Source organism: Alnus glutinosa, chromosome 2, assembly GCF_958979055.1.
Source record: "Alnus glutinosa chromosome 2, dhAlnGlut1.1, whole genome shotgun sequence".
NCBI lineage: Eukaryota > Viridiplantae > Streptophyta > Magnoliopsida > Fagales > Betulaceae > Alnus > Alnus glutinosa.
This window is the reverse complement of record NC_084887.1, coordinates 23041432-23068370: the sequence shown is the minus strand read 5'-3', so window position 1 is coordinate 23068370 and position 26939 is coordinate 23041432. Positions and strand designations below refer to the sequence as shown.

General features: G+C 35.1%; 2 protein-coding genes across 4 annotated transcripts; one reads left to right on the top strand and one right to left on the bottom strand.

The window, feature by feature from the left end:
* The first annotated feature begins 266 nt into the window (after positions 1-266).
* On the top strand, positions 267-4428 carry LOC133861785 (dihydrodipicolinate reductase-like protein CRR1, chloroplastic). 2 transcript variants are annotated; one of them, XM_062297591.1, is made up of 10 exons: positions 267-497; positions 613-735; positions 848-922; positions 1006-1071; positions 2289-2384; positions 2539-2655; positions 3199-3291; positions 3670-3771; positions 3870-3956; positions 4059-4428. In XM_062297591.1, the coding sequence occupies exons 1-10, from the start codon at positions 384-386 to the stop codon at positions 4089-4091; spliced, it is 906 nt and encodes a 301-aa protein (XP_062153575.1). In that variant the 5' UTR covers positions 267-383; the 3' UTR covers positions 4092-4428. The 2 variants fall into 2 exon arrangements, with proteins under 2 accessions (XP_062153575.1, XP_062153574.1); XM_062297590.1 differs by having other exon boundaries at positions 3870-4428.
* On the bottom strand, positions 3533-11720 carry LOC133861786 (protein COFACTOR ASSEMBLY OF COMPLEX C SUBUNIT B CCB2, chloroplastic). 2 transcript variants are annotated; one of them, XM_062297594.1, is made up of 7 exons: positions 11520-11720; positions 11298-11416; positions 11134-11205; positions 10057-10200; positions 9698-9851; positions 5023-5214; positions 3533-4171 (listed from the first exon to the last, which is right to left on the bottom strand). In XM_062297594.1, the coding sequence occupies exons 1-7, from the start codon at positions 11686-11688 to the stop codon at positions 4167-4169; spliced, it is 855 nt and encodes a 284-aa protein (XP_062153578.1). In that variant the 5' UTR covers positions 11689-11720; the 3' UTR covers positions 3533-4166. The 2 variants fall into 2 exon arrangements, with proteins under 2 accessions (XP_062153578.1, XP_062153576.1); XM_062297592.1 differs by lacking the exon at positions 3533-4171 and having other exon boundaries at positions 4754-5214.
* Positions 11721-26939: the final 15219 nt, after the last annotated feature.

Below are 26939 nucleotides of genomic sequence, written 5' to 3'. Positions count from 1 at the left end.
CTCTCATGTTCTATTCCTTCACTTGGACCAACTTTGCCCCAACTCCTTTGCCGCATATGCGCCACTTGGTATCAGCTTCTAGGAAAACCTACAAAACATTCATCCACGGGCGTAGCTAGGTACAGCCTTGAGGGGTCCATGGCCCCCCAGGCCCCCAAGCTTTTCTAAAAAAAAATAAAAAAATAAATAAAAATAAATACATTATTTATTTATTTATTTTAAATAAATAAGCTTTTCCCTCCAAAAAAAAAAAGACAAGTCAAAAACCCAGAAACCTTATCTCAATAACAGAGAGTAGCATATATATGGTTAGGAAAATAGGGCTTATCTTCTTGTGAACAGAGAACTAGTTGGGCTGAGAAGAAGAAGAGCTTTGAGCAGCCATGGCAGCCTTGAGCTGTCAATTTCACCCCACAGTCTACAAAAGTTGTCGACTTATTAAAGCTAGACCACCTTCCATCTCTTGCTCCATGCAGCCCTCTCAAAGTAATATCAAGGTAACACTTCAATTTCTCTTCTGCTCGATTCTTTTTGTTAATTCATCCAAAATTCAACCAACTTCTCTGAACTCTATGATCTCTCTGTGCCGATCTCCGTGTGAGGCATATATAGGTTGTTGTAAATGGAGCAGCAAAAGAAATAGGCAGGGCAGCAGTAAATGCAGTGACCAGAGCTAGAGGAATGGAGGTGGCTGGTGCAGTGGATTCATATCTTGTAGGAGAAGATATTGGAAGGGTTTGGTTTCCTCTTTCTTTTACTAATTTGGTTATAATTTGGTGTCTTTATTCCATGAAACTTCTGCTTTTTTTCATCCTCCTTTTGATATTTTTTCCATTCTTTAAAGCAGGTGTGTGACATGGAAGAGCCTCTAGAAATTCCCATAATGAATGATCTCACCATGGTATTAGGTTCCATATCTCAGGTAATATACTCAACCGACCTCTCTCTCTCTCGATCTCTCTCTCTTTGGGTTAATCAAATTAACCTTGTATTGCATTTTGGTAGTCAAAAGCAACAGGAGTTGTCATTGATTTCACTGATCCTTCGACAGTATATGAAAATGTGAAACAGGTAAATCTCCTCCAATTCCTATTTTCATTAAAATAAAAAAAAAAATAAAAGAAAAGAAGAAAAGAAGAAAAGAAAAGAAAAAGAAAAGGGAGAACTGAATCATTGATAGGGAGATTAACAATTTAAGGAGACTTTCAGTGAGATCATATAACATATTGAAACATCACTCAACCTTTGCCTATGAGTTTGGAACTTCATTCAATGTGTGACTTAATAATCTTTTTACACTCACACATGTAGACTTAACAATTTTTACCTCACGAATGAATCCATCATCATATTGTTACACTCTTCCTCAAATCAAAAGATTTTTATCAATCTTATAGGCTATCTCCAGGATCACTTGTGTGCTGTGTGGGTTTCTCCACGCCATACACATTTGTCCCTACTCTAAGGACTTTCCTTTATGCTCGTGCCATGAACCTTTGCCATCACTTCAAGGACTCTTGTCTATGCTCACACCTTGCACCTTTTGTCCCTGCTCCAGAGACCCTTGTCCGTGCCTACGCTACTCCACCATACCGCACACACCACCATCGATTGTAATACTACTTAAAGATTAACACATTATAGAGTCTTTCAGTGAGATAATAATATAACATGTTAGGACATCACTCAACCCAAAAGTTTAAACCTATGGGTTTAGGCTCAGTTAGTCTATATTAACTACTCGCACTTGTGACATCTTTTAGATATAGAATTTAATCTTTTTACACTCACACAAGTATACTCAATAATTTCCCTCTCATGTGTGAGTCCATCACTACAATGCCACACTCTCCCTCGTATCGAATTTTTTTTATCAACATCATAGGCCGTCTCCAGAATCACTTGTGTACTATGTGGGTTTGTCCAAGTCATGCTTATTTGTTCATGCCCGCACCTTACACCTTTTATCCTTGCACCATGGACCTTGTCCATCCTTGCGTTACCCCACCATACCGCACACCACCATCAATTCTAATACCACTAGTTAGAAAGATTAACACTTTGAGAAGTCTTTCAATGAGATTATAATATAGTATATTAAGACATCACTCAACCCAAAAGTTTAAACCTGTAATTTTGGTTCCAATTATAGTATATTAACCATTCACACACCTATATACTCAACATATGGTTCATGAATTGTTATTTTAACGGACACTTATTTTATATTTGAAAACTTAAAGCATGACAAATTATAATATTCTTATGCTTATTTCTTATCATATTAGGCAACAGCATTTGGGATGAAAAGTGTAGTTTATGTGCCTCGAATTCGGCCTGATACGGTAACTGCATTGTCTGCATTATGTGAGAAAGCCAGCATGGTGAGCACAGGGTGAGAGATTATAAAAGTTCATCAACTTTGATTTTTCAATATTTATTCCTCTTTACAAATTTGAGTTTCACATCATCATCATCATTATTATTATTATTATTATATTTTATTTTATTTCTGCATTGGAACTCCCCTACTGTCAGGGTTGTCTTGTTGCGCCAACTCTATCAATAGGATCTATACTTCTTCAACAAGGAGCAATATCAGCTTCCTTCCACTACAACAACGTAGAAATTGTGGAATCGAGGCCAAGTGCAACGGTAAAACAGATCCGTTTATTTCGGTGGATATCTATTTAACTATTTGATACTGTTTTTAGCCTTTTTTTTAATACACTAATTATGAGAGGAAAAATAGAATCAGATTGAGTATGGAGCACCAAAAAAAAGATGATGATAATAACACTCAAATCAATTTATTACTTTTAATATTTATTTTGTTGCATGGGGTCATAATTTTTTCCTATTTATAGCAAGTTTAAGCCTCAAGAAAAAACGAGCAAACCATTATCATTAGGCGTGTTAATCATTTTACATTTATCTTTGGGTCATGTTAATCATTTTGCTTCTTTCTTTTTTTTTTAATATTTATTTTGTTGCATGGGGTCATAACTTTTGCCTATTTATAGTATGTTTAAGCCTCAAGAAAAAACGAGTAAACTATTATCATTAGGCGTGTTAATCATTTTTACATTTATCTTTGGGTCATGTTAATCATTTTACTTCTTTTTTTTCCCCCCCCATTTAGTGGAACATGCAATACGTTGCGTATGTTGATACTTGAAAGTTATCTTTGACTGCCAGGATCTTCCATCGCCAGATGCAATCCAGATTGCCAATAACCTCTCTAATCTTGGCCAAATCTACAATAGACAAGATATTACAACTGACGTTCTGGTAAGCCCAACAAAGAATTAATTCATATTGTTCCCCCATTGAATCCATGTCACAAAAAGGTCCTACCAACGGGTCGATTGGGGACATTCAAACTTACATAGGCCATTGAACTATAAACGTGTAACACCCCCAGCCCGTTTAGGGTTAGGCACGTCAACAAAAACCCTCATAGACGCGGAGGGTATTTGTTGACGTGCCTAACCCTAAACGGGCTTAGGGTGTAACAAAAGGTTAAACCAAATTTGGAAATGCAAAAATAAGTAAATAAATAAAGACTGAAAATCCAGAACTAATATAATCAAATCAATATGAAACATTCAACAGAAGCCCATATAATTCAAAATAGCTCTTTTTCTTTTTTATTTTTGTCCTTAAAAGGCAAGGGGTCAAGTTCTTGGAGAAGATGGGGTTCGAGTGCATAGCTTAGTCCTTCCAGGACTTCCCTCCAGTACAACAGTCTACTTCTCTGGCCCAGGAGAGGTGCGTCTGTGGTTTTTCTTTTCTGGTTTTGAGAATGACTTGAAAAGGTTTACCTTTATTAACGTGGTAATCTAATGCATAAATACTGCTTCCCACAGATTTACTCTCTTAAACATGATATCACTGACGTCCAATGTCTCATGCCAGGCCTAATCTTGGCCATCAGAAAGGTTGTGCGCCTTAAGGTAACGAATCAAATCCCGTTTTATCTTTTTGATTTCTTCAACCATTCTGCTACTCCATCTCCGAAGTAAGAATGCCGTTTTCTTTCTGCATTATTCTTGCAGAATCTGGTGTATGGCTTGGAGAAATTTTTGTAGAAACCCACATCATCTTCTATCTCCAAAATCTGGAACTTTAACCTGGGTGTTGATCAATCGCTGATCCATACCATATCATTCTGCAAACAAAACAAAAATTCAAAAAGAGGAAGATTTGATAACCAAAATAGCAGAGGGGTAAAAAGATCTTTTTTCTTCTGTTTCTTAATGAAATGTAATTCATTGAACTTTTGAGAGACATTAAAGGCTCGTGGTATTCGATTGGAATCCAACATGATAAGGCCAACAATGTTCATTCAAACATGATCAAGGCTTTTTTCAGATATCCACACAGTTGTTATAATCCAAGCAGACACTTGTGGCAATTTATATGTTACATGGCTCGGTTCCATATGGTTGCCCTCAATTCATGGGGGGACAAAATTTTACAAGAGCCCCTTTAATCAACTGGCTATACAAGTCCCAAGTCTTCATTCTTTTTTCCTTACGGCAATTGAATATTGGCAATTTTAAAAGGAACAGTGATTTCCTTATTATCAAATAAATAGCATCCATTCTTAGTTGATGACTTCTTTATAATTACTAAGCTAATCTCCGATTAGCATTATAAACCAAAGAGATATATGCTTTGATAATGTTTCTTTTTTCCTTTTCTTCCTCATTTTTTTAATGCTGAAAAATATTTAAAAGCAGATAGTGATTATGACATTTAGCCCTCTCCTCAAGCTAAGTCATAAATGGTTGCTTACCAGCTAATTTTCTATATGATTAGAAAGGGTGCCAAACTAGCCAATAGTGGATTAAACTTCAGAACTAATAGCCATTTTCAGATGGCAACTGCATAACCCGCCATGACACTGGCATTCACACAGCAATGGGAAAGCAAACCTTTCAAATAGAACTTGCTGACTGATTCAACAAGTCAGTAATGAGTTCTGAATTCCTTACAAATCCATACGCAAGCTCTTACCTCCAAATTTGTTTGCAAGAGCTCCAATCCAGGCTTTGTCTTTATCGCTATATGCATAGCTCATGCTTGAAGCCAACAGGACAAACCCTTCAATCTTTTCCATCTGAATGGCACCAGGTTTTGGAACTTGTAGGACTGGCTGTACCAGGAGAGAACGGGTCCCCTTGGGTAACATCTCCCAAAGTACAGAATCTAGAATATTGACCAAACCTTTATATTGTTCCAAGAAAAACTACAGAAAATTTCTAAATAAGGCAGCTTTACTATTGTGTAATAACAATGTAAGTGACGTAGAGCACTCTGGCAAGCAGCATTCCAAAAAAAAAAAAAAATCTATTGGTTACTGATAGAAAAATGCATGCATACAAATAGAATCATATTGATTTTACCAACATGACAAGGAGATGAAACTTATGTGTCATTACCAGCCTAAAGAAAACCACTACAACCTTACAAGTAATATGTTATCTGAGTTATCGATTGGATTGTTCTTTTACAATTTAAATACAGGAATACAGTGTAATTTCGCAAAACCTCAAAGCAGGTCAACGTCATTTTCCCAAATAACAACTATTGCTTCAAGTAACAAAAGGGGATTCCTATTAACCCAAAAAAGGGGGGGATTTCTGCACCTATTAATGATTAAAAGCATGGAATTGGTAGGAATAATGAAGGTATAGAAACTCACAACACGGTGACTGATAAATTCAGTTTCTCTCTTACTCATCTAGTGAGCATGTATTAAAGTATAAATAGAGGTTACAAGATAACCATGATTACAAGATAAATCTTATCCCTAGTATTCGGGTATAGCTAGATAAGTAACATTAATCTAATACACAACCTAGATAGTATTCTAATTACATAGAACCTTATCATAATACATCTCCTTAGCAACCGGATACTCTATCAAGAGTTCCACTAGGACTCTTTAAGTAGTTGAGAGACATTAGTCGTGTGTTGTGCTTTAATACCATCCCGCAAGTTCAGCGGGGGTGAACGAACGTTGAGCTTGGAAGAAAGAAGATGAGACCGTTTGGAGACTAGAGGCTTGGTCAGCACATCCGCTAGCTGGTCAAAACTTGGAATGAAGAGAATTTCTAACGACTTGGCGGCAACTAGTTCCCGAACAAAGTGGAAATCAATTTCCACATGCTTTGTTCGAACATGATTGATAGACAAGTAGGTGGCACCAATGTTATCACACCAAAGTTTTGGTGGATAATGAAGTTGAAGGCCGAGATCCCGTAGAAGGGATTGTATCCAAAGTAATTCGATTGCAGTGTTTGCGACGGATTTGTATTCAGCTTCTATGGATGACCGAGAGACTGTGGGTTGTTTTCTCGAACTCCAAGAGATTAAATTGGATCCAAGGAAAACACAGTAAGCTCCTCTAGAGCGTCGACTATCAAGGCAACCTACCCACTCTGATCTGAAAAAGCATGAAGAGAATTTGAAGTAGTCTTCTGCAGTAGCAGCCCGTGAGTGATGGTATTCTTGAGATACCAAAGGATCCTCTTGACAGCTTGCCAATGGAGTTTTGTCGGTCTATGCATGAATTGGCAAACACGATTGACAGCAAACGCCAAGTTTGGACGAGTAAGGGACAAGTATTGTAGAGATCTAACAGTGCTGCGGTATAAAGATCGGTCCTCCATAGGATCACCCGTGAATGCTGACAAACCGAGGATGAGGACATGGGAGTAGTGACTGGTTTTGCATCCTCCATGTTGGTTTTGTGTAATAGGTCCCTAATATACCGTTGTTGAGAGAGCAGGATACCATCCTTTATTGAGAGGACTTCCACTCCAAGGAAGTAGTGTAGGTTTCCCAAGTCTTTGACTGCAAAGTCAAGACATAGACGTTGTAATAACTCATCAATGGCACTCGGGACTGAAGAAACGATGATAATATCATCAACGTAGATGAGGAGATACATAGTAACAGCAGCTGTATCATAGATGAACAAAGAAGAATTTGCTTTGGATCCAAGAAAACCAAGTTGGATTAGCTAGCCACTGAGGCAAGAAAACTAGGCCCAGGGGGCCTGTTCAGTCCATAAATTGCCTTATGCAATTCGCAAATATGTTGAGGGTGATTTGGATGAATAAATCCCGGTGGTTGTGCCATATAGACATCTTCAGCCAAGATACCATGCAAAAAAGCTTTTTGAATGTCGATTTGCTTGATAGTCCAACCTGCAGAGTATGCAATTGACAAAACAGTTCTTATTGTAGTCGGTTTGACCACAGGACTAAAAGTCTCACCATGGTCTAGACCCGCATGTTGATGGAATCCCTTTGCAACCAATCGTGCCTTGCGGCGTTCAATCGAGCCATTAGCCTTGCGCTTGAGTTTAAACACACATTTGCAGCCTACAACATTCATGGCTGCCTGTGGAGGAACAAGGGACAATGTGCGGTTTTTTAGGAGAGCATTGAATTCAACTTGCATGGCATTACGCCATTCACTGACCTTGACAGCATTAGAGAAGCAAGTGGGTTCAAGAAGTGCAGATTCTGAGAGTAAAGCCCGAGGTAGAGGATATCGAACCGTACCATCTATGAGTTGCCAGATCTATCTAACATTGTTTTGAGATCTGGTTCGCATAGGGTGAAGTCTAGGAGTTGTCATGTCCAGTGATTGGACAGTAAGAACATCTAGCTCTACATGAATTGAGGAAGAGTTGGTAGGAGAGTGAGAGTTGCTGGAATTTGTATTTAAAGATGAAGGAGGGGAAGTAGGATCCGAGACACTGATATTGTTAATTGGAAGAGAGGAGCTGTAAGTAGGTGAATATGAAGGAGATTGGACTGACTTTGATGAGTTTTGAAGGAAGGGAAAAACATTCTCATGGAAGATTACATCACGAGAAATATACATAGGGTCAGATTCATGATGATAGTATTTGTAGCCTTTATGGTGTGAACTATATCCCAAGAATACACATTGTTTGGATTTGAGAGAAAACTTATGGGAATTGTAGGGTCTAAGATTAGGAAAGCAAGCACACCCAAAAACTTTTAGAAACTTATAATCTAGGGCCCGAGAGAAGAGTTTTTCAAAAGGAGAGATATTTTTTAACAAAGGAGTGGGCATCCGGTTTATTAAGTAACAAGAAGCTAGACAAGCTTCATCCCAAAAGGTTTTGGGGAGAGAACTATCAACTAGAAGAGCTAATGTAGTCTCTATTAGATGTTGATGTTTCCTTTCAACACACCTTTGTTGTTGATGGGTGTGGGGGCAAGAAACACGATGAATAATGTCAGTGGATTGAAAATATGTATTGAGGGGGTGATACTCGCCACCCCAATCAGTTTGTACACTTTTAATTTTGGTATTGAGTAATCGCTCAGTCATGGTTTGCAACTTGTGAAAAATAGACATAACTTCAGATTTAGATTGCATAGGATAAACCCAAGTAAACCTAGTAAAGGCATCAATAAAGGAAACAGAATAATGATTGCCATTTAAAGAAAGAGTTGGGGAAGGACCCCAAACATCCGAATAAAGTAATTTTAAAGGATTACAAAAACTTGTAGTTGAAATAGAAAATAGCAGCTGATAACCCTTGGCCTGAGGGCAGGCAGTGCAGGGTTGTAGTGCCTTATGATTGGAAGTTGGAAGTTGAAAGTTGATTGGATAGAACAAGGTTAACAATCCGAAGGTAATAGACCCATCTCCTTCCAACCTCAGCTTTAGCTTATTTTCAAAATTGAGAGAGAAACACATCAAAGGGGCCTCTAATGGGCCTGTATTTTGTATTATCTGAAGAGATGATAAAAGAAGGTATGCCTCCCTTACTACGAATTTTTGTATGGCCTACTAATGTCACAAAAGAGCAGGGGAGATTCCAAAAGAGAGGGCCCTAGTAGAAAGATAGTAATCGTGTTCAGGCCCCTACCTTAGGTAGGCCGTCTCTTCTTTTTATAAAAATCCCCATACCTCTCCTTCTCTTCAAAGATGGGGAACTCCAAGCCATCAACATTTGGGAAAACATACCTTGACGCAATCCTATTCGAATTCGAAACAAACCTATTCACCCTATAGCCCCTTCATAAACCTTGGTTATTGGGTTTAGGAAATAGGTGAGAGCACTATTTTAGGAAGACAACACCCAAGTATCTGGAATAACCATTAGGAAACCTAACAAACAAGGCTTGACATCTAGACGGTTTCCAGTTTTATTGTCTGTACCAATGAGAGTAACCCTCCTTCCCAGTCAATAAGCTAGGATTGAACAGAATATATCAAGACCAGAATCTAGAATTTCATTCAAGAAACAAAAGCTAATCCACAGAGAGAAGCATAATAGTTTTACACTCTGAAAATACGGACCATTAGCAAGCAAAGGATTTCACCAACCCACATAAATTTGAAATGAAGAAGGAACTATATCTTTAAGATTTGAGAACAAATAAAACCTTCCCGTTAACTCTAAATTCCTGTTCGAACAGAACTTAATATTTTGTGCTTGACAAATCATCTTAATTTGCTCATAAATTGTGTTTGTAGCTCAAGATAAACTTTTATTATCCTTGTAAGAATCTGACTTTATTTTTTTTCTACCATGTCTATTTAACTAATAAGTCAAGTAAAACAAGATCCAGTAGAAAATTTAGGTAATATTTTTCAGTGACTTTATTTATTTTTTTAACTATCAACTCATCATTACCTGAACTCTGAGGAAAATAAAGGGTATCCTTTAGATTTTTTAGGCCAATCCTTTCAATCTGTCCCTCAAACCAATCAAGTATATTTGCTTTTGACACCTTCTCTGGTATGTTCCAGTAGCCACGTGCACATAATTCACCTTGAATCGATATTAACTGAAAAGATGAGACAATAAATGCTTCAAAACGATTGATAACTTGAAAGAAGAAAAAAAAATCCATATTTATAATGGATTGTAGTCTTTATAATATATATCATTCAGTTCTCATCAAGACTTGATTAGTATATAATCCATACTCCCCCTGCCCTTTTTTTAAGTGTTTGATTCCATAAACAATACATGATCACGGGATAATATACCGCAGCTATGGTGTTTGTATTGCGAAGCAAGATGTATGTTGCCCAAGCCAAGTCCTCCTTCTGAGTATCTGATATATTTTGTGACATGACAAATATTTGCTCAGTGCCTTCAGGAATAGTTGCTTGATCTGCTGGACTTGCACCCTGCAAAACTTTCCACATAACCAGGTTTACAAAGATATTGGGTAGGCATAGCATGCACACAGCTCTAGGTGGGGATGGATAACTATTAATTATTATGAATTTCTGGTAAGTGAAGTGTTTGGATTTTATGTTCAATCTCTCAACATACCCCATTCCATTAATCAAATTATTGGCAAAACTAGTTAATGGCTTGGCGCAAAAAATAAAAAAAATAAAAAAAATTGGCATATAAAAACACTATGAATTTCTGTTATCCAAGAAAGTCCTCATCGGAATTCTAAAGATAAAGGAAGATAACATTCTAAGAAAGTCATTTTCAATTCCCAATTGATGAGTGAGATAAAGTTACACTGCTTAACAAAAATTTCAGTCTTAACAATTTGGTTCAGGAGTATCACAAACACCAAAAAGAGTTGAAGCCCTAAATATCTCTAAATTGAAAGTCTCTCCAACAAGCCAATTAAGTACAACATGTTAACAAAGGTCTAAGGAACTTGTTCATGCAGGATGAAGATCCTGTAGAATTCCTAGGGTATCCTAGCACGTAGGTTTCTTAAATCTCAACTATTGTTTTCAAATTAATGGTTAAGATTTTGCCATGTCAGTCTTGATTTATCTATAAAATACATAAAAATATGAAGAAAATATATATATATATATATATATATATATATATATATATATATATAGTAAATACTGAGGAGGTGATAAATGTTGATATGGCAATCTCACCCATTTCACTTAAAAACAATGGTTGGGACTCGAGAAAACCTACCAGATAGAATACTCTAGAAATTCTAGAGGATCCTGATCCTGTTCGTGCATAATAAGGAAATTATTATAAAACAGAACCGTTTCTAAACCTTAATTGAAATCGTCAACTAATGAATAATGATGATAAAGTAACGCAAAGCAAAATTATAAGAAAATTACCTTAAGAAATTTTCCAAGATAAGGAATAAAAATGGAGAATGCTGCCAAAGAAAGGCCCAGAACTTCTGTGCTCTACAGAAAGCGCAAAATCAAAATGAGAAAATCAGGACAAGCCCGACAAAGAATTCGAACAAAAGGCAATCTCAAAGATAGGGTTTGCTCACAAGCTGAGCTGGAGTGGTAGTAGCAGAATCAGAACCCACGAAATGGTTCAGAACCAGAAGCGAACCAAACCCGTAACCAATCCATCTGGGTAAGTAGGACTCGTCCAACCCAGGTATCCCTGAAACCCAAAAGCCCCACATACACCGCACAACTTAGATTATACACCATATACATACATCAATCATAGATAAATATATATATATACACACACACACAGATACCGAGAGTGAAGCGAAGAACGGAGAGGTTGAGTTGTTGTTGTTGTTGTTGATTTTGAAGGCGGGCGGAGATTGAAAGGGATTTTGTTCTGGTTTTCTTGGCGGGGAATTGGGGAGGGATTACTTGCATTTTCAATGGAATTAACGGATTAAAAGAAAGCGTTTTGCTCATTTTCTTTCTTTCTGGTGGTTGGAAGCTGGGAAAGACGTTTGAAATTTTTGGTTGGTGTTTACTTATATCTGTCAGACTGGCCCAATGTCAGCCCAAACATATATGGTTTCTACTCCGGCCCGGAGATAGTATCAAAGTACAAAACTGATCAAGATTACTCGATAACCCATTGGAAATGTTAGTTCACTCTACCTATGCGTTTAGAATTGTGATTTTGTAAATAAAAAATATAATTTTCAATTAAATTTTAAAAAATAAATTGTTAAGAATTGCATTGTTAAAAAAATTACAATTTGAAAATACAGATTATATAATTTTTTTTTTTTAAAACGCAGAATTTTAAAAGTTAACTTATGATTTTAAAAACTAAACTTTAATTTTGTCAAACGCTTAACTGCGTTTTTAAAAATCACATTTTCAAATTGCATATTTTAAAATCATTATTTTTAAATCGCACTTTTTGAAATCGCAAATCCAAATGGACCCTAAGTCAATAAGTCCATATATTTTTAAGTATAAACTCTATAATGCGGCGGTCAAAATTGATTTTGAGGATATGTTTGGATTTGCGATTATAAAATTTGAAATTTGAAAACGTAATTTTTTAAAAACGCAGTTCAGTGTTTGACAAAATCGCAGTTTATCCTTTAAAATCATAATTTAACCTTTAAATTTGTGTCTTCAAAAAAACACTTTATTGCCTGAGATTTAAAATGTAAAATTTTCTACGTTTACAAATGACAATTTTAAAAAAATGCAACTTCAAATGATTTATTTTCTATAATTTAATTTAAAACCACATAGTCAAATATATCCTAAAATTTAATGATAATACATCCAAAATTTAATAGTGATATTTCACCGCCAGAATGAGAGAGAGTGTGTGAATTTAAAAGTGCAAGCAGCATTTCTCATAGCCTACTCAATGTTCTAGAATTTTTTATTTTTTTTTTTTTTTCTGGCTTTCTTCGGTGCAAATTAAAGTAAAAGTTGCAGGGAAAAAACACACCCTTTCATCTTTGAAAGTAAAAGTTGGCATCATTTTAAAAAAGGTAAGTCAAATCATCTTCTCTTGATGTCAATTTTCGAATAAACCACAAACATACCCTAATAATTTTATTTTAGAGACAGATGATATGCAAAGCTTATATTATAAGGATAGAAAATTCTTATAAATTGATTTGTAAGAAATTTTTTACAAACCAGCTTCTAAAATTGATAAGTGTTTTTAACATGTGAAAACCACATGTTCAACCTTTAAGAAAGTTGAGAATTGTGACATGTGCGAAAAGGAAAGAAGAAAAAGAATACACAAAATATGATTTAAGAACAAATAAAAAAGAAAAAGAGAAGAAGTATGGATTCGGTGAAGATGTTAGACTGTAGGGGTGTAAAGCTGGTCGGTTATAATCGGCCTGTAATCGGCCTTACCAGAACGGTTATCGATTTTAGAAAATATTAAAACCAGTTATAACCGGTAATTGGGTGTGTGTGTGTGTGTGTGTGTATATATATAAATGTATCTATTTATTTAAAAAACTAAAATAATAAAATTTAAGGTTTTACACTTTTACTTCCATTCCAACTTAGGCCAACATATTAGGCCTAAAATGTTAAAATATTTTTTTACATGGCTAAAAAAGTATCAATTATGCCCAATACCCAAATCAGGCTAAAAAGACCAAATTTTTTAAAATTTTAGTTACAGTCCGGATAACCAGTACCAACCAGTAACCGCTAGTTATTAAAAAACCGATTAATCGACTACCCAGTTACCTGAGCCGATTGACGATTTACCCAGTTACAGTTATCAATTTTAGCCAATAACCAATAACCGTAACCGGGTTTTCATCCTTATAATAGACTGGTTCGATGTTGGTTTATTAAATTAAAAGAAATGCTAAAAATTACATTTTTATCTCATTTTGTTGATGTAGCACTGCCAATAAGCCATTTGATCAACTCTTGCTAAAAAAATAAAATAAATAAGAACTGATTGAAAATATCGTATCAACAGTGAAATAAAAATATGACATATAAGTGACAGTGACACATTTTAAATCATAAATTGGAGCAAATGGGAGAAAAATTTGTTGAAGGTGAGCCGCTACTATTAATTTGCTATTTTCAAATAGATATTCTTTATGCATATACGAAATAAGCATCAGCTGTGTAAGCCACTCTTATTCCTAATTGAAAATCAAATAAATCCATTAACAATAAAAAATAAGAAAAATAAATTGAAAAATCTTTATTTATACCATATGAAACCCTTCCAAATTTACAATTTTCTTTAAAAAAGGACAATACAGAATTATTAAAAGAAATAATTCTCAATGGACAAGATGATAGAAAAAACCTAGGACTTTACAGTTTTAGAAAATAACATAGGCAGGGAATCCTCAATCCTTGCACAAATTGGGTAACAAGATAAGATGGCTTGATATTCTGGAGAGAGAGAGAGAGAGAGAGAGAGAGAGAGAGAGGCCAAAAGCAACATGCTAAGTATTACTTTCAACAATCTAACCGATGAGGTGTCTGGACCATATCAACCTGACTTTACAGAAAGAAAAAGTTGTAGATTTTATACTACATATTTTTACATCTTAGAAATGTTATTTTGTATTTTTTTCAGCATATTTAGCTGGCATGGCACCTTTAATTCACCTTTAATTCACCTTTATTTTTTATTTTTTTCCCTTTTAATTAAGGTGTAAAATATTTTTTGTATTTTTCGGTGTTCGATGAGATCGAAAATGATGATCAAACCTAAAACATTTTCGGTTTGACTGAAAAAGCTTATTTAATCTTCATAAAATAGTTTCATTTTTTTAACAGGAATAAATGCAAAATAAGTCCATGTGGTAGGCCTAAATTACAAATAACTCATTGTCATACCAAAATGAATTCAGAGGTCTCTAGTGTCGTTATTTTATTGGCGCTGACATGACACTTAACAAAACTCATCAAATGTTTTAACAGAATTTGACTCCAGTGTCTAAATTTTATTTTATTTTTTCATACCCTAAATACCTCTAAATTCACTTTGATATGAAATAGAGTGATTTGTAATTTAGGCCAACCACATGAGCTGATTTTGTATTTTTCCATTTTAATATAACAAATCATTTTTCGAGAGTTTGAACTTCTTATTCTCGCACATATTCTCTCTCACAGTTTATTTTACACTACCACCAAAGGTTGCTAGAGTTCGTCCGCCGGATTCTTGATGAAGGTCATCAGCCGCCATTGAAATTCGCCAGAAGTTGCCGGTATTTTTGGCCGTCGCCACTATTTTCAAATGAAAATGATTTCACCTACGACAAAAAAAACATAACCTAAGATTAATTCAAAGGTGATTTAAACATGTCACGTCAACTAAATATATTGAGAAAATACAAAATAGCATTTCTCTTTTACATATTTCTCTTTCACATTGTGAGATTAAATGATGATGTCAGCTCTCAAATGATGGTGGCCCTCCTTGTCAAAAAGAAGTTGCAGTTATCAGTGTCTCAAAATTGTCAATAACTTTGTTAGATCAATTGGGGATTAACTTCCATACAAACCCATGGCAGCTTTAAATTATTATCAATGAAATATAATTCCAGATTGTGTCATATCTACAAGTTTTTGTTCACCTAAACTAAAATTTAAGTTTTAAACTTGAAGATGAATGAAAGGTTTGTTTTTTTTTTTTTTTTGTCAGTAGGAAAGCTGTTTGTGACAAAAGAAACGAATTTAATTCAAGAGGAATTAGGCTCGTATAAATATATAATAAAATATATAAAGCCTAAGAAAGAGAGCAGAAGCATAAAGAAAGTAAAAAGAAATATACAAGAATTAGGACTACATCTCATTGTATTAAACTATCTAGAATTGTATTAGGGTCCGTTTGGGTTTGCGATTTCAAAAAGTGCGATTTAAAATAACGATTTTAAAATGTGCGATTTGAAAAAAGTGATTTTTAAAAACGCAGTTAAGAGTTTGGCAAAATCGCAGTTTAGCCTTTAAAATCGCGAATTTACCTTTAAAATCCTGCGTTTTCAAAAAAGCACCATCTTATTTGCGATTTGAAAAAGCAGGTTTTCTGCGTTTTCAAATCGCAATTTTTAAAAACGCAGTTTCCAAACGATCTATGTTCTGCGATTTGGTTTAAAATCGCACTTATTGTTTACGAAATCGCAATCCCAAACGCACCCTTACAATATGTGGTATTTATAAAGGAATTAAGATATGGTATACAAGGAAAAAGTAGATCATGTTAGAATATATTTTGATTACTCTGAAGTTAGGGATTTGATGAGTATTGTATTGTCTTTAATAAAGATTAGATTACCTTTAATATAGGGATTTGATAATATTGAATCACCTTAATTCAAGAAATTTGATTAGAATTATATTTCCTCTGTAAGCTCTATAAATAGACACGTAAAATTATTATCTCAATTTTCTTTTATTTTCACAATTTATTTTTATTTCATTATGTTTTTTTTTTTTCTATATATATATATATAAGATAATTGCACCGTTGGTCCCTGTGGTATGCCATAATTATTTTTCACTCCCTATGGTTTAAAAAGTTCATGGGAGGTCCATGTGGATTACAACAATTACGTTTTAATCCCTGGGTCGATTTTCCGTCCACCAGCTTGACGGAATCTGTTAGCTCTACATGTCAGCGCCACATGTCGCCAATAAGATAGCGACACGTGTCCATCTTAATAAAAAAAATATAAATTTATTAATAAATAAATAAACAAACTTATTTTTTTAAAAACAAAAAAAAAAAAAAAAAAAAAAAAAGAAGAAAAAAGGCAGGCCAAGGGGTGGCTGGGCCACCCCTAGCCAATAGGGGTGGCTGGGCTACCCCTAGCCAATAGGGGTGGCCGCGCGCCACCCCAGGCCATTGGGGGTGGCCGCACGCCACCCCCATTGGCTAGGGGTGGCCCAGCCACCCCTTGGCCTGCCTTTTTTCTTTTTCTTTTTTTTTTTTGTTTTTTTGTTTTCTTTTTGTTTTTAAAAAAATAAGTTTATTTATTTATTTTTTTAATAAATTTATATTTTGTTATTAAGATGGACAGGTGTCACCATCTTATTGGCGACATGTGACACTGACGTGTAGGGTTAACAGATTCCGTCAAAATGGTGGACAGAAAATCGACCCAGGGAGTAAAACGTAATTATTCCATACCACAGGAACTTCCTATGAACTTTTTAAACCATAAGGAGTGACAAATAATTATGGCATACCACAGGGACCAATGGTACAATTATATATATATATTTATATATATACTACTTTTGAGTCTAACACATGATTGAAGGCAATCAGTGAAGGGGTTGAAAGAAGACGGAAATAAGATATATATATATATATACTACTTTTGAGTCTAACACATGATTGAAGGCAATCAGTGAAGGGGTTGAAAGAAGACGGAAATAAGATTAAAATTATTTTATTTTATTTTATTTTTTTTAAAAAAAGGGTTGTTAGGAAGCTATGAGGTCTGGTCTATGAAATGTTTCCTAGGAAGTTGTTAGGTATGATGGAAATGGTGGCAATCTTAATCAATTGAAAATGAAGTATCAAAATTGGAGTTATTCTAAGCAAACTAAAGGACGAGCAATAACCATTGTATGAAACTAGATTCGTCATTTGGACAATGAACCATGTTTTGGAAATTCGCGATTGTGATGGTCAAAGATTTTTTATTAAGCTTTGAGCAGAATCAGTGGATGAAATAAAATATAGGAGTTTGAATTATATTTATATATATATATAATAATTTATATATTAATTTGTTAATATATAACTTATTTTTTATAATATACTATATTAATAAACAATATACTATATATAAGCATAAATTAAGTAACAAATAACAATGATCATTGGTCAGTATATATTAAAATGGTTATAATTTGGGAAAAATATATATTAGCCCCCCAAACTACCACTCTTTCTCCGGATGGCACCCCGAACTACCAACACTTGCACTCCGACCCCCAAACTACCACTTTCTGATTTTTTGGCCACATCCGTCTATTTATACCGTTAATTCTAACAGAAATTGGTCAAAAACCCGAAAATACCCCTCCCTTAACCGTGAGAATTTCAAAGTGTAGGAGAGGTATTTTCGAAATTCTGTTTAGAATTGACGGCATAAATGGACGGATGGGGCCAAAAAATCAGAAAGTGATAGTTTGGGGGCCATCCGGAGAAAGGGTGGTAGTTTGGGGGGCTAATATATATTTTTCCCTTATAATTTATTGGTTTTATGTATATAAAATAGTAAAAGTAAATAATATCAATACTTAATTGTTGGTCATATGATATAATGACAATCCAGATACTTAATTATATTATTCATATAATATAATAGGATTATAGGAGTATATGATCATATAATAATATAACATTGAATATAACATGTAATTACTTTATTATATGTTATAAGTATTATCATTAGATATTTAATAATCATTACATCACTTATTTTTATTTTTTTGTAAGTTATATAGTTTATTTAACATACAATATAAATATATATTGTTTATATGTTATATAATGTAATATTAATTTTTAAATGAGCTCACTTATCTTTTTTGTATGATAAATAAACTATATAACTTACAACAAAATCAGCCGAACCAAGCTTAATTTTTAAAACTCTTCATGAGCTCGAGCTCGGCTGGAGCTCATTTAGCCAACTTGAACTTAATTTTTAAAACTCTTTATGAGCTCGAACTCGACTCAGGCTTGTAATAAACGAGCTCGAGCTCAGCTTGGCTAGATTAAATTACTCGAGCTCATGATAAATTTAAACGAGCTGAGCTTACACATGCACTATTCTCTCAAGCTCTGCTTGTTTACAGCTGTAGTTACTAGCTACTCTGCCTCTCCATCACCAAATGTATGATCATCACAATTCACAAACTCGTTAATAAAAATTTATGCAGTGTCTAAAGGGACAGAGATCTTATCCATTTCATTTGAAACTAATAATATCTATTTTATGATCAAGATTAAAAATTTGTGTATTTTTTTTTTAAAGAGAAATCAAGATTTCATTAATGAGAAAGATTACATCGATCATTCCGTAGATACTCAAATAAACTAGATGGATACGTATCAAACCACACTTGGTGGAGAGTCAAAGCAACAGCTAGCTTTGCAAGTTCATGGGCCACTGTGCTTCCTCCTCGGCAGACAAACGACACATCCCACGAATGGAAAGAAGAAAGTTTGACCCGAATGTCATGCACAACCCCTCCATATGTTCTGGAACCTTCAGCCTCGTTTCTAATTGCTGAGGCTATCTCCGGAGCATCACCTTCTAGAGTGATGGACTGCAATCCCAGCTCAACGGCAAAATCCACCCCCTTCTAGCCGCCATAGCCTCCGCAAACTTTGGATTTGTGATATAGGCCACCGTAGTGCACAGAGAACCCCACACGTTTCCTTGATGATCACGGGCAATGTTATGAGTTTAAAAGAGTACTCGCAAGCGCACGAGTTGTTTGCAATATAGTATGTGCAAGTGTGACATCGAATCCACAGGAAAATGGTTAAAAATCAGTGTTTTGTTTAACTAACATCATTTTAACCTAGTTCCAAATATTGAGGTTTCAACATGCAAAATACTTTAAGTTAAAGATGATGAATATGCAAAAAAGAACTAAGGCTAAAGAATCCACCAAACCAAATCCAACAACTCACACTCTGGTTTTCTATTTAAACACTCAAAGAACATTTAAGCTTAAGTTGTCATTCAAGTTCTTAACCACATATGTTAGAACCATTTAATGAATCCAATTCAAAGATAAATCACAAAGAATACCCATTTGAAATCAAATCATCCATTGTATCCATTCAAATAACAAATCACAATGGATATCTTCTTTCAAACTGATAAATTGATATATACATCGGTTGAAACACATTAAATGCCATACTTCTTCAACTAAACACATTCATTCCAAAAGATAAAGCATTAAAGTGAATGGAACTTGAATAACATATAGATAGAACATTAAATGTGCAAATAGTATAACAAAGGTGTGAGTGTTATCAATGGTGAGGTTTCATCATCAACCTTAGTTGAGAGTTCTAGCCTCCCATGACTAAAAACACCACAAGAATTTGAAGAACAATCATGAAATTAGAAGAAAACTTTACAAAAGAGAAGTATCTAAAGGAAAAGAGCTACTAAACTGAGTTGTAAAATGAACGAAAATAAACCTAGGTGCTGCTCTAAATCGTTGCTCCAACAAGGAGGCATGGCTATGACTTTATAGAAGGAAATTAGGGTTAGAAACCCATGTAAATGACTCATCTACCCCTTCTAGGGTTCCTCTCTTGCAAGAGACAACTAAAGTCACGAAACCAACGTGCTCTGTTGTGAAAATCAGAGGAAGAAATGCTTTTTGTCATGGAGAAGCCCCTGATTGGGCGTTCTGGTGCACGTTTGCGAATGTCAGTTCTGGGAAAATTCAATTGATCGATTTAAAGGTTGATCGATCGAACTTGTACAAAAATGCGCTCAATCAATTTTAGATGCGATCGATCGACTTTCCAGAATTTCCGAATTCCATGTATTTTTACTTTAATTTGTCATTTCTCTCTTAATGTCCTACAAAACACAAAAACTAGCCAAAATATCAGAAAATAGCAAGGCCAAAGGTCTAACTAGTGTAAATTAATGGGTCCAAATATACAATATTTGGCACTAATTAGGCAACCAAGCCAATCCCCATAATCTTCCGTCGTCGATCAACAGTCGCATCCCAGTTTAGTTTGTTCCTGCCGGGTGGAAGGGGTGTCCAGATGGTGCTAACAGAAGTGGATTCAGATAGTCTAGGACCGACCATTTCATTGGTAGTCCGGTATCCCTCTAGTTCCTCATTTGCACATTTCACCAAACAACTAGGGGGCCAAACATCTCCATAAAAAACAACTCAATTTCTCTTTAACCAGAGCTTTTGAGCAACCATGGCAACCCATTCCAACTTAGCAAGTTCCAGAAGATTACTAAGGTGGCTGAAGATGGTACGAAAATCAGCGTCCTGACTAGTGCTTTTCTGAACTCTCCTACTTCCTTCAGAACAGACGGGCTTGGACGCTTCACTCTACCAAAGTAAGTGACCTATCGTCTCTGCCTCCTTTCCACACATAGGACATCACGGATCTTGCACAATCCTTCTTCTTAACAATTTGTCCTTTGTTGGCAAGAGGTCATTGCAAGCGTGCCATATGAAGAGTTGTACACCTTGGGGGACTTGCAGTGACCAAATAATGCTCCAGATAGGAGAAAGCAGAGGAGTCACGGAGGTGCTTGGCAGAATCCTAACCCGCCTGTCAACTTCCAGGTGATAGACACTTCATACTAAGAAGGTCCCTGAGGTCGTCCCTACTCATATATGTCGGTCGTTCAAAAGCTAGGGGTAGATGGCCATGCTACAAATATGCTCGATAGTATCCAGAGGGAAAATCTGCTTGATTAAGGGGACGTTCCACCAATTTGCCCGTAAGTCTATTATCTCCCTTACCATAGCTTCACTATTCAAAACTCTTATTGGAGCTTGAATCATGTTTGTGGTTGATGAGCACACCCACTTATCACCCTATATGCGCACATCAACACCATTTCCCGTTTTCCAAATGAGGCCCTCTTGGAGGAGATTTTTTGCTTGCTAGATACTCCTCCAAGCAAAAGGAGGCCACCTCCCATGGTGGGAATCCAGGAAGGAACCTCCCAGGAAATACTTCTCCTGAAAAACCTTAGCGGCTAGAGACTCAGGATTCTGCAATAGGCGCCATCCTTGTTTGGCCAGTAAAGCCATATTGAAACACTCAAGTTCTCTGAACCCCATACCTCCCATCTCCTTCTTCTTGCCTAAGCCCTTCCAATCCATCCACGTGATTTTATGGGTGTTCTCTTTGAAGCTCCACCAGAATTTGCTTAGCATAGAGTTGATATCCCGGATTAGTGTTTTAGGAATCCGGAACACACTCATAGTATAGGTGGGGATGGCCTGCAACACAATCTTAATCAGAATTTCTTTCCCAGCATGAGTTAAAAACTTCTCTTTCCACCCGTTGATATGGCTCCAGATTCGGCCCTTGATCCCATTGAAACTAGAAATCCTAGAATGCCCAACTAGTGCTGGCAGTCCTAGGTATTTCTCGTACTGATTAGTGGATTGGACCCCAACAGCAAAGATAATAGATTGCCGAGTCTCTTCCCTAGTATTCCTACTAAAGAACACTAAAGTTTTCTGCTTGTTTAACTGTTGTCCGGAAGCAACCTTATATCTCCCTAGAATAGTCTGAATTCTGCTCCATTCCCTTAGGTTGGCTCTACAAAAGAGCAAGCTAACATCAGCGAAGAAAAGATGATCGATCTGTGTACCCCTCTGGGTGATAGGAATACCCAGACCTTAAAATATATATTTTTAATTATGTTATAAATTAAAAATTAAAAAATAAAATCCTAAAAAATTCCGTCTAGTTCAAATCATGGGAAAACAAGATTCTTGGGTTGATTCTTGTGCTTGAAATCTCTGAGCAGACATTGATGGCCATGGCTATGAGAGCAACCAAATCAATTTTGAGGAAGTGAAGAAGCTTTAAATGTTGGGTTTCATTTCAGAACAATAGAGAGAGAGAGAGAGAGAGAGAGAGAGAGAGAGAGAGAGAGAAAGAGAGAGTTCAAGTGATGGTGATTGTTGGCAGGCTGGTACATCTCATCCACTTCATCTTGGGGTGGCTTTAGCCACCTCACGTCTGATGAGAGGGAAACTGATGGTGGTGGAGGTAGAAAGCTCATACAATGTAAGAATGTCTTCTTTGTTTGTTTCAATTTTGGGCTTGAATTTGTGGGTTTATGGTGTTTTGATTTGTGCTTTGATGGTTGAAGGGTTGTTGATAGAAGTTTGGCTGGGCCTCGGTCGAGGTTGGCTAATTGGGAGAAGTTTTTGGCTGCATTGTATTTGGCAACAGTGATTGAGAGTGTACATGAGCTTCCCTCTTATTTTTGGGCTCTGGGATTGTTTTGTGTTGCGTTTGAGATTCTTCCTGAGAAATCCCCTTGGGATAGGGTAGAAGGTGAAGTCTGAAGAAGCCGTGGGGATTGAAATTGATATTTAGGTCCTGTTTGATTGCATGTCAAGCTCAAGCCAGGAAACAATCGAGCGATTATATTGGGTTTCGGGCCAATTGTCAATGAAATGATGAAGAGGTTGTTTGTGATTCTGTTTCGTTCCCCTATCACGAATTCAAAAACTGTAACTTAAAAAAATTAAAAAATAAAAACTTTATCTAAAAGATGCCAGTTTTGCAAAAAAAAAAAAAATAAAAAAAAAAATAAACTAACGACTACGATTTCGATCATGCAGATCTAAGAAAGTGTGATGGGAATGGTAAAAAAAATTGTTGATAAGGACAGTGAGTATTGGTGAATGGTAGTCATTGCCATGTATTGCTTTACATGTGCTCCATGTAGTTTGTGCTAGAAAATATATCTACAGTTAAGTTGTAGAACTTTGTGAGGGCTTGTGCTCTTCATTTTCTTAGATCATTTTGATTGTAATTCCAGTGGAATGACCAAAACCTATCACTTTTTTTGGCAAATGAAAAACAAACAAGATGGAAGAAGAAGAAGAAGATGATGAAGAGCCACGTACATAGGAGCTCAGTTAAAAACAATGTTCTTTTTCAATTTATAACACAATATATATATATATATATATATATATATATATATATATATTTTAAGGTCTGACACTAACGATTTAGAGTAAACTTGGACAGAAAATTCACTGAGTGATCTATTTAGAAAAATAAAAAACCTAGGCATCTAATTTTCAAAATTAAAAAGGGAGTAATTTCAAATTGCACATTTACTTAGAAATTTATCATACATAACAAGAGAAAAAAGTGCATTAATATAAGATGTTTCATTATCTCAATTGACAAAATTAAAAACAATACCTTATTCTCTTCATAATCAGCATGGTGATGGTGTACGTTTCCTATAGACATTGATATACCAGCTCAATACTTAATATGTTCATCATGATCAAACTCAAAGTCTTTGAAATGCAGTATTTTGTAGAAGACAGGGTTCTTACTGATCTCTTTATCTCATTCATGTAGCTTATCTGCTGGTCTCATCAGATTAATATCATAATCAAAGCATGAGTGGTCTCAGTTCCGAAAATCAATTACCACCCAAATAAATTTAACCCTATATTTGCCATTGAAAAAAAAAATGGATGAGACATTTGATAAAAACATCCTTCTTTTCTACTTTTCAAAGTGCTTGTAAAAATTCTAAAAAAGTACAAAACTCTTTAGGAAGTTCAATTCTCATTAAAGTGGCCTTCATTAACATAGCTACGAGGTAGTAAAAGCGCATTATATAACTGACCATATCCTCATTAAGTCGATTTTCATCATTGACATGAACAAATGGGAATGAAATGTTAACCTTGGGCTGACCAATATGCACACTCGCTTGTAAATGGCACTATAGAAAAATTAAGATAAGTGATAATTACAAATTTTGTGGAATGGTTCTAAATATTTCCCCTAGCCAAATCTTAATAACTTCATATCTTTCTTCCACTCTCATATTCTATACAAATTTGCCAATTTTCTATCATTATGCAAGATATTTATTCATTCCTGACATGTGTGTGTATATATATATATAAATTATAGAAAAAGAAACACTCTAATCATATTAAAAAAATCAATTGATTGAGGAAAAAAAATAGAAAAAAAAAAACTTATACATCCTTCACCTAGAAGACCCTCTGGTGGATGAAGATGAAGTATAGTCAAGAGTAAATCATTCTTAAAATCTCCGTGATGAACCGACGATTCTTTAACAAGTATGTCATCAGGATCCACCATGTTTTTTGGTAGGGTCGTGTTTAGCGGTGTCATCAGGATCCACCATGTTTTTTGGTAGGGTCGTGTTTAGCGGTGGCTCGCATCATTTGGGTTTCGCATGTTATACGTGGAGGGAAAGCAAATACAAAATAACAAATGCACAATCAGTTTTTTTTCATTTATAGAAGAAATAGACAATAGAGACAAAATTTTTTAGCTATAAAGTACAATTTTTACAGCTGTAGAGAAAGATCTTTTTACTGTGCAGTTAAAAAAGAAGACACGTATCACTTTTTTCTTTGGCAAGGCACCACCTATTTCTTACATTTTTATTTCTTACTTTAAACATTTTATTGGTACCTGTGGTTTGAAAACTTTATTTTTTGCCAACCGCTCATTTGAGCCACATGGGTGTGGCTAGTCACGCCCATTTTGGCTTTAGCCACCCCCAATGCCAGTTTTGGGGGTGGCCAAACACCCCCATGGCCCTTGGGAGTAGTTCGGCCACCCCATTTTGGCCTCTTCGAGGTGGCCGAAACCACCCCCTAAATGGGGGTGGTTTCGGCCACCCCAAAACTGGCATTTGCCATCCCCTTGGCCAAAATGGGGGTGGCATGTGGCCCAAAGGGGTGGCTTTCAATTTTTATTTTATTTTTAAAATAAAAAAAAATCCTTAAAAAAACTGGTAGCCTCGTCGGCACTGACGTGGCGTTGACGTTGCATTTGGGGACATGTGTCGTATTATTACACCGACACCTATCCGATGACATGGCCAGACGTTAGTTTTGAACGAAAAAATGGACAGATGTACCATCTCCTTCTTTTCGCATAACACAAGTACCATCTGTGATACAAATGAATGCACAATGGGCAAAAAATAAAATTTTCAAACCACAAGTACCAATAAGGTGTTTAATCCTTTAAATTATTATTAACTCAAAAAAAAAAATGTAATCTAGAAGATATTAGAATAAATAACACAATTCTCAAATTAAAAGAGATTAGAAGAATTTTATTATTTAATATAATGGTAAATAAAAGAGATAATATATAACTTATATAAATAAATATAAAATTATTTATATTCAATGAAATTAGTTATAACTTATAAGTAAAAGCTTATCATCACTGAGATCTCAATAATAGCCTATTACTAATGAGATCTAGGAGTGTAAAGCCAGCCGGGTATTACTAGCTGGTAACGAGAAAACTGGCCAACCACTTTTGTTACCGGTTTTAAAAATATTTAAATTATTTATAACCGGTAACCGGTATATATATATGTGTGTGTGTGTGTGTGTGTTTATTTATTTATTTAAAAAATTTAAAAAATAAAATTCTAGTGTTTTTAATCTGTTTATGAACTATTTTTATTGTAAGTGGTATGTCTTTTGGTTGTAGGTTTGTTTAAATACTTGTTTCTATTGTTGTTATTATTATTATTATTATTATTATTGTAGTTGTTGTAAGGGGTATTCTTTTGGTTTGTAGTGTTTAATCTCATAAGAATGAGATTTGTAGTTGATATATGTAGATGTAGTTTAGGTCCTGTTTGAGTTTGTGGTTTCAAAAAGTGCGATTTTAAAATGTGTGATTTGAAAAATTGATTTTTAAAAACACAGTTAAGCATTTGGCAAAATCGCAGTTTGGTCTTTAAAATCACAGGTTAGCCTTTTAAAATTTTGTGTTTTCAAAAAAGCACCACATTGCCTACTATTTCAAAAAGCAGTTTTTTTTTTTTTTTTTTTTTTTCAAATCTCAATTTTTTAAAAACGTAGTTTTCAAATGGTTCATTTTCTGCGATTTAGTTTAAAATCACACTTTTTCTCTACAAAATTGCAATCTCAAACGCACATTTAATCTCATGTAAGCTTTTAAAATAAATTTCTAGGGCATTTTTAAAAATTTGATTTTTCATAAAAAAAAATAAATAAATAATAATTCAAGCCATTTTTTTTTTCTTTTAACAACCACAACAAAACCTAGAATATTGAGCCAAAAAAGGCTGAATTTTTTTTTTGCTTTAAAAAAAAAAAAAAAAAAAGCTAAAAGCGTCTAAATTAAGTTTGAAAAGTGGGTAAGATACCCAATATAAACCTAAAAGACCTATTTTTTTTTAAAAAAAATTGGTTACCGGTGCGGACAATCGGGTACCAACCAGTAACCATTGGTTATTAAATAATCGGTTAACCGGCCACCCGGTTACCGGAGTCAATTTGATATTTTGGCCAATCGGCTATCTCAGTTATAGTTACTGGTTTTAGCCAATAACTGGTAACCGTAATCGGATTAACCAGTAACCGTAATCGGATTTTGACCCTATTGAGATCTCAAGAAGAGCAATGTTCAT

What these genes read in the sequence shown, in the direction of transcription:
- LOC133861786 (XM_062297592.1), bottom strand. Translation starts at nt 11,688, where the DNA reads ATGAGCAAAACGCTTTCTTTTAATCCGTTAATTCCATTGAAAATGCAA. An exon ending in ATCTTGGAAAATTTCTTAAG is followed by an intron (nt 10,201 to 11,133) that starts GTAATTTTCTTA and finishes AAAGTTTTGCAG; the next exon opens with GGTGCAAGTCCAGCAGATCA. An exon ending in ATACAAACACCATAGCTGCG is followed by an intron (nt 9,852 to 10,056) that starts GTATATTATCCC and finishes TCATCTTTTCAG; the next exon opens with TTAATATCGATTCAAGGTGA.
- LOC133861785 (XM_062297590.1), top strand. Translation starts at nt 384, where the DNA reads ATGGCAGCCTTGAGCTGTCAATTTCACCCCACAGTCTACAAAAGTTGT. An exon ending in TAGGAGAAGATATTGGAAGG is followed by an intron (nt 736 to 847) that starts GTTTGGTTTCCT and finishes TCTTTAAAGCAG; the next exon opens with GTGTGTGACATGGAAGAGCC. An exon ending in ACTTCTCTGGCCCAGGAGAG is followed by an intron (nt 3,772 to 3,869) that starts GTGCGTCTGTGG and finishes TGCTTCCCACAG; the next exon opens with ATTTACTCTCTTAAACATGA.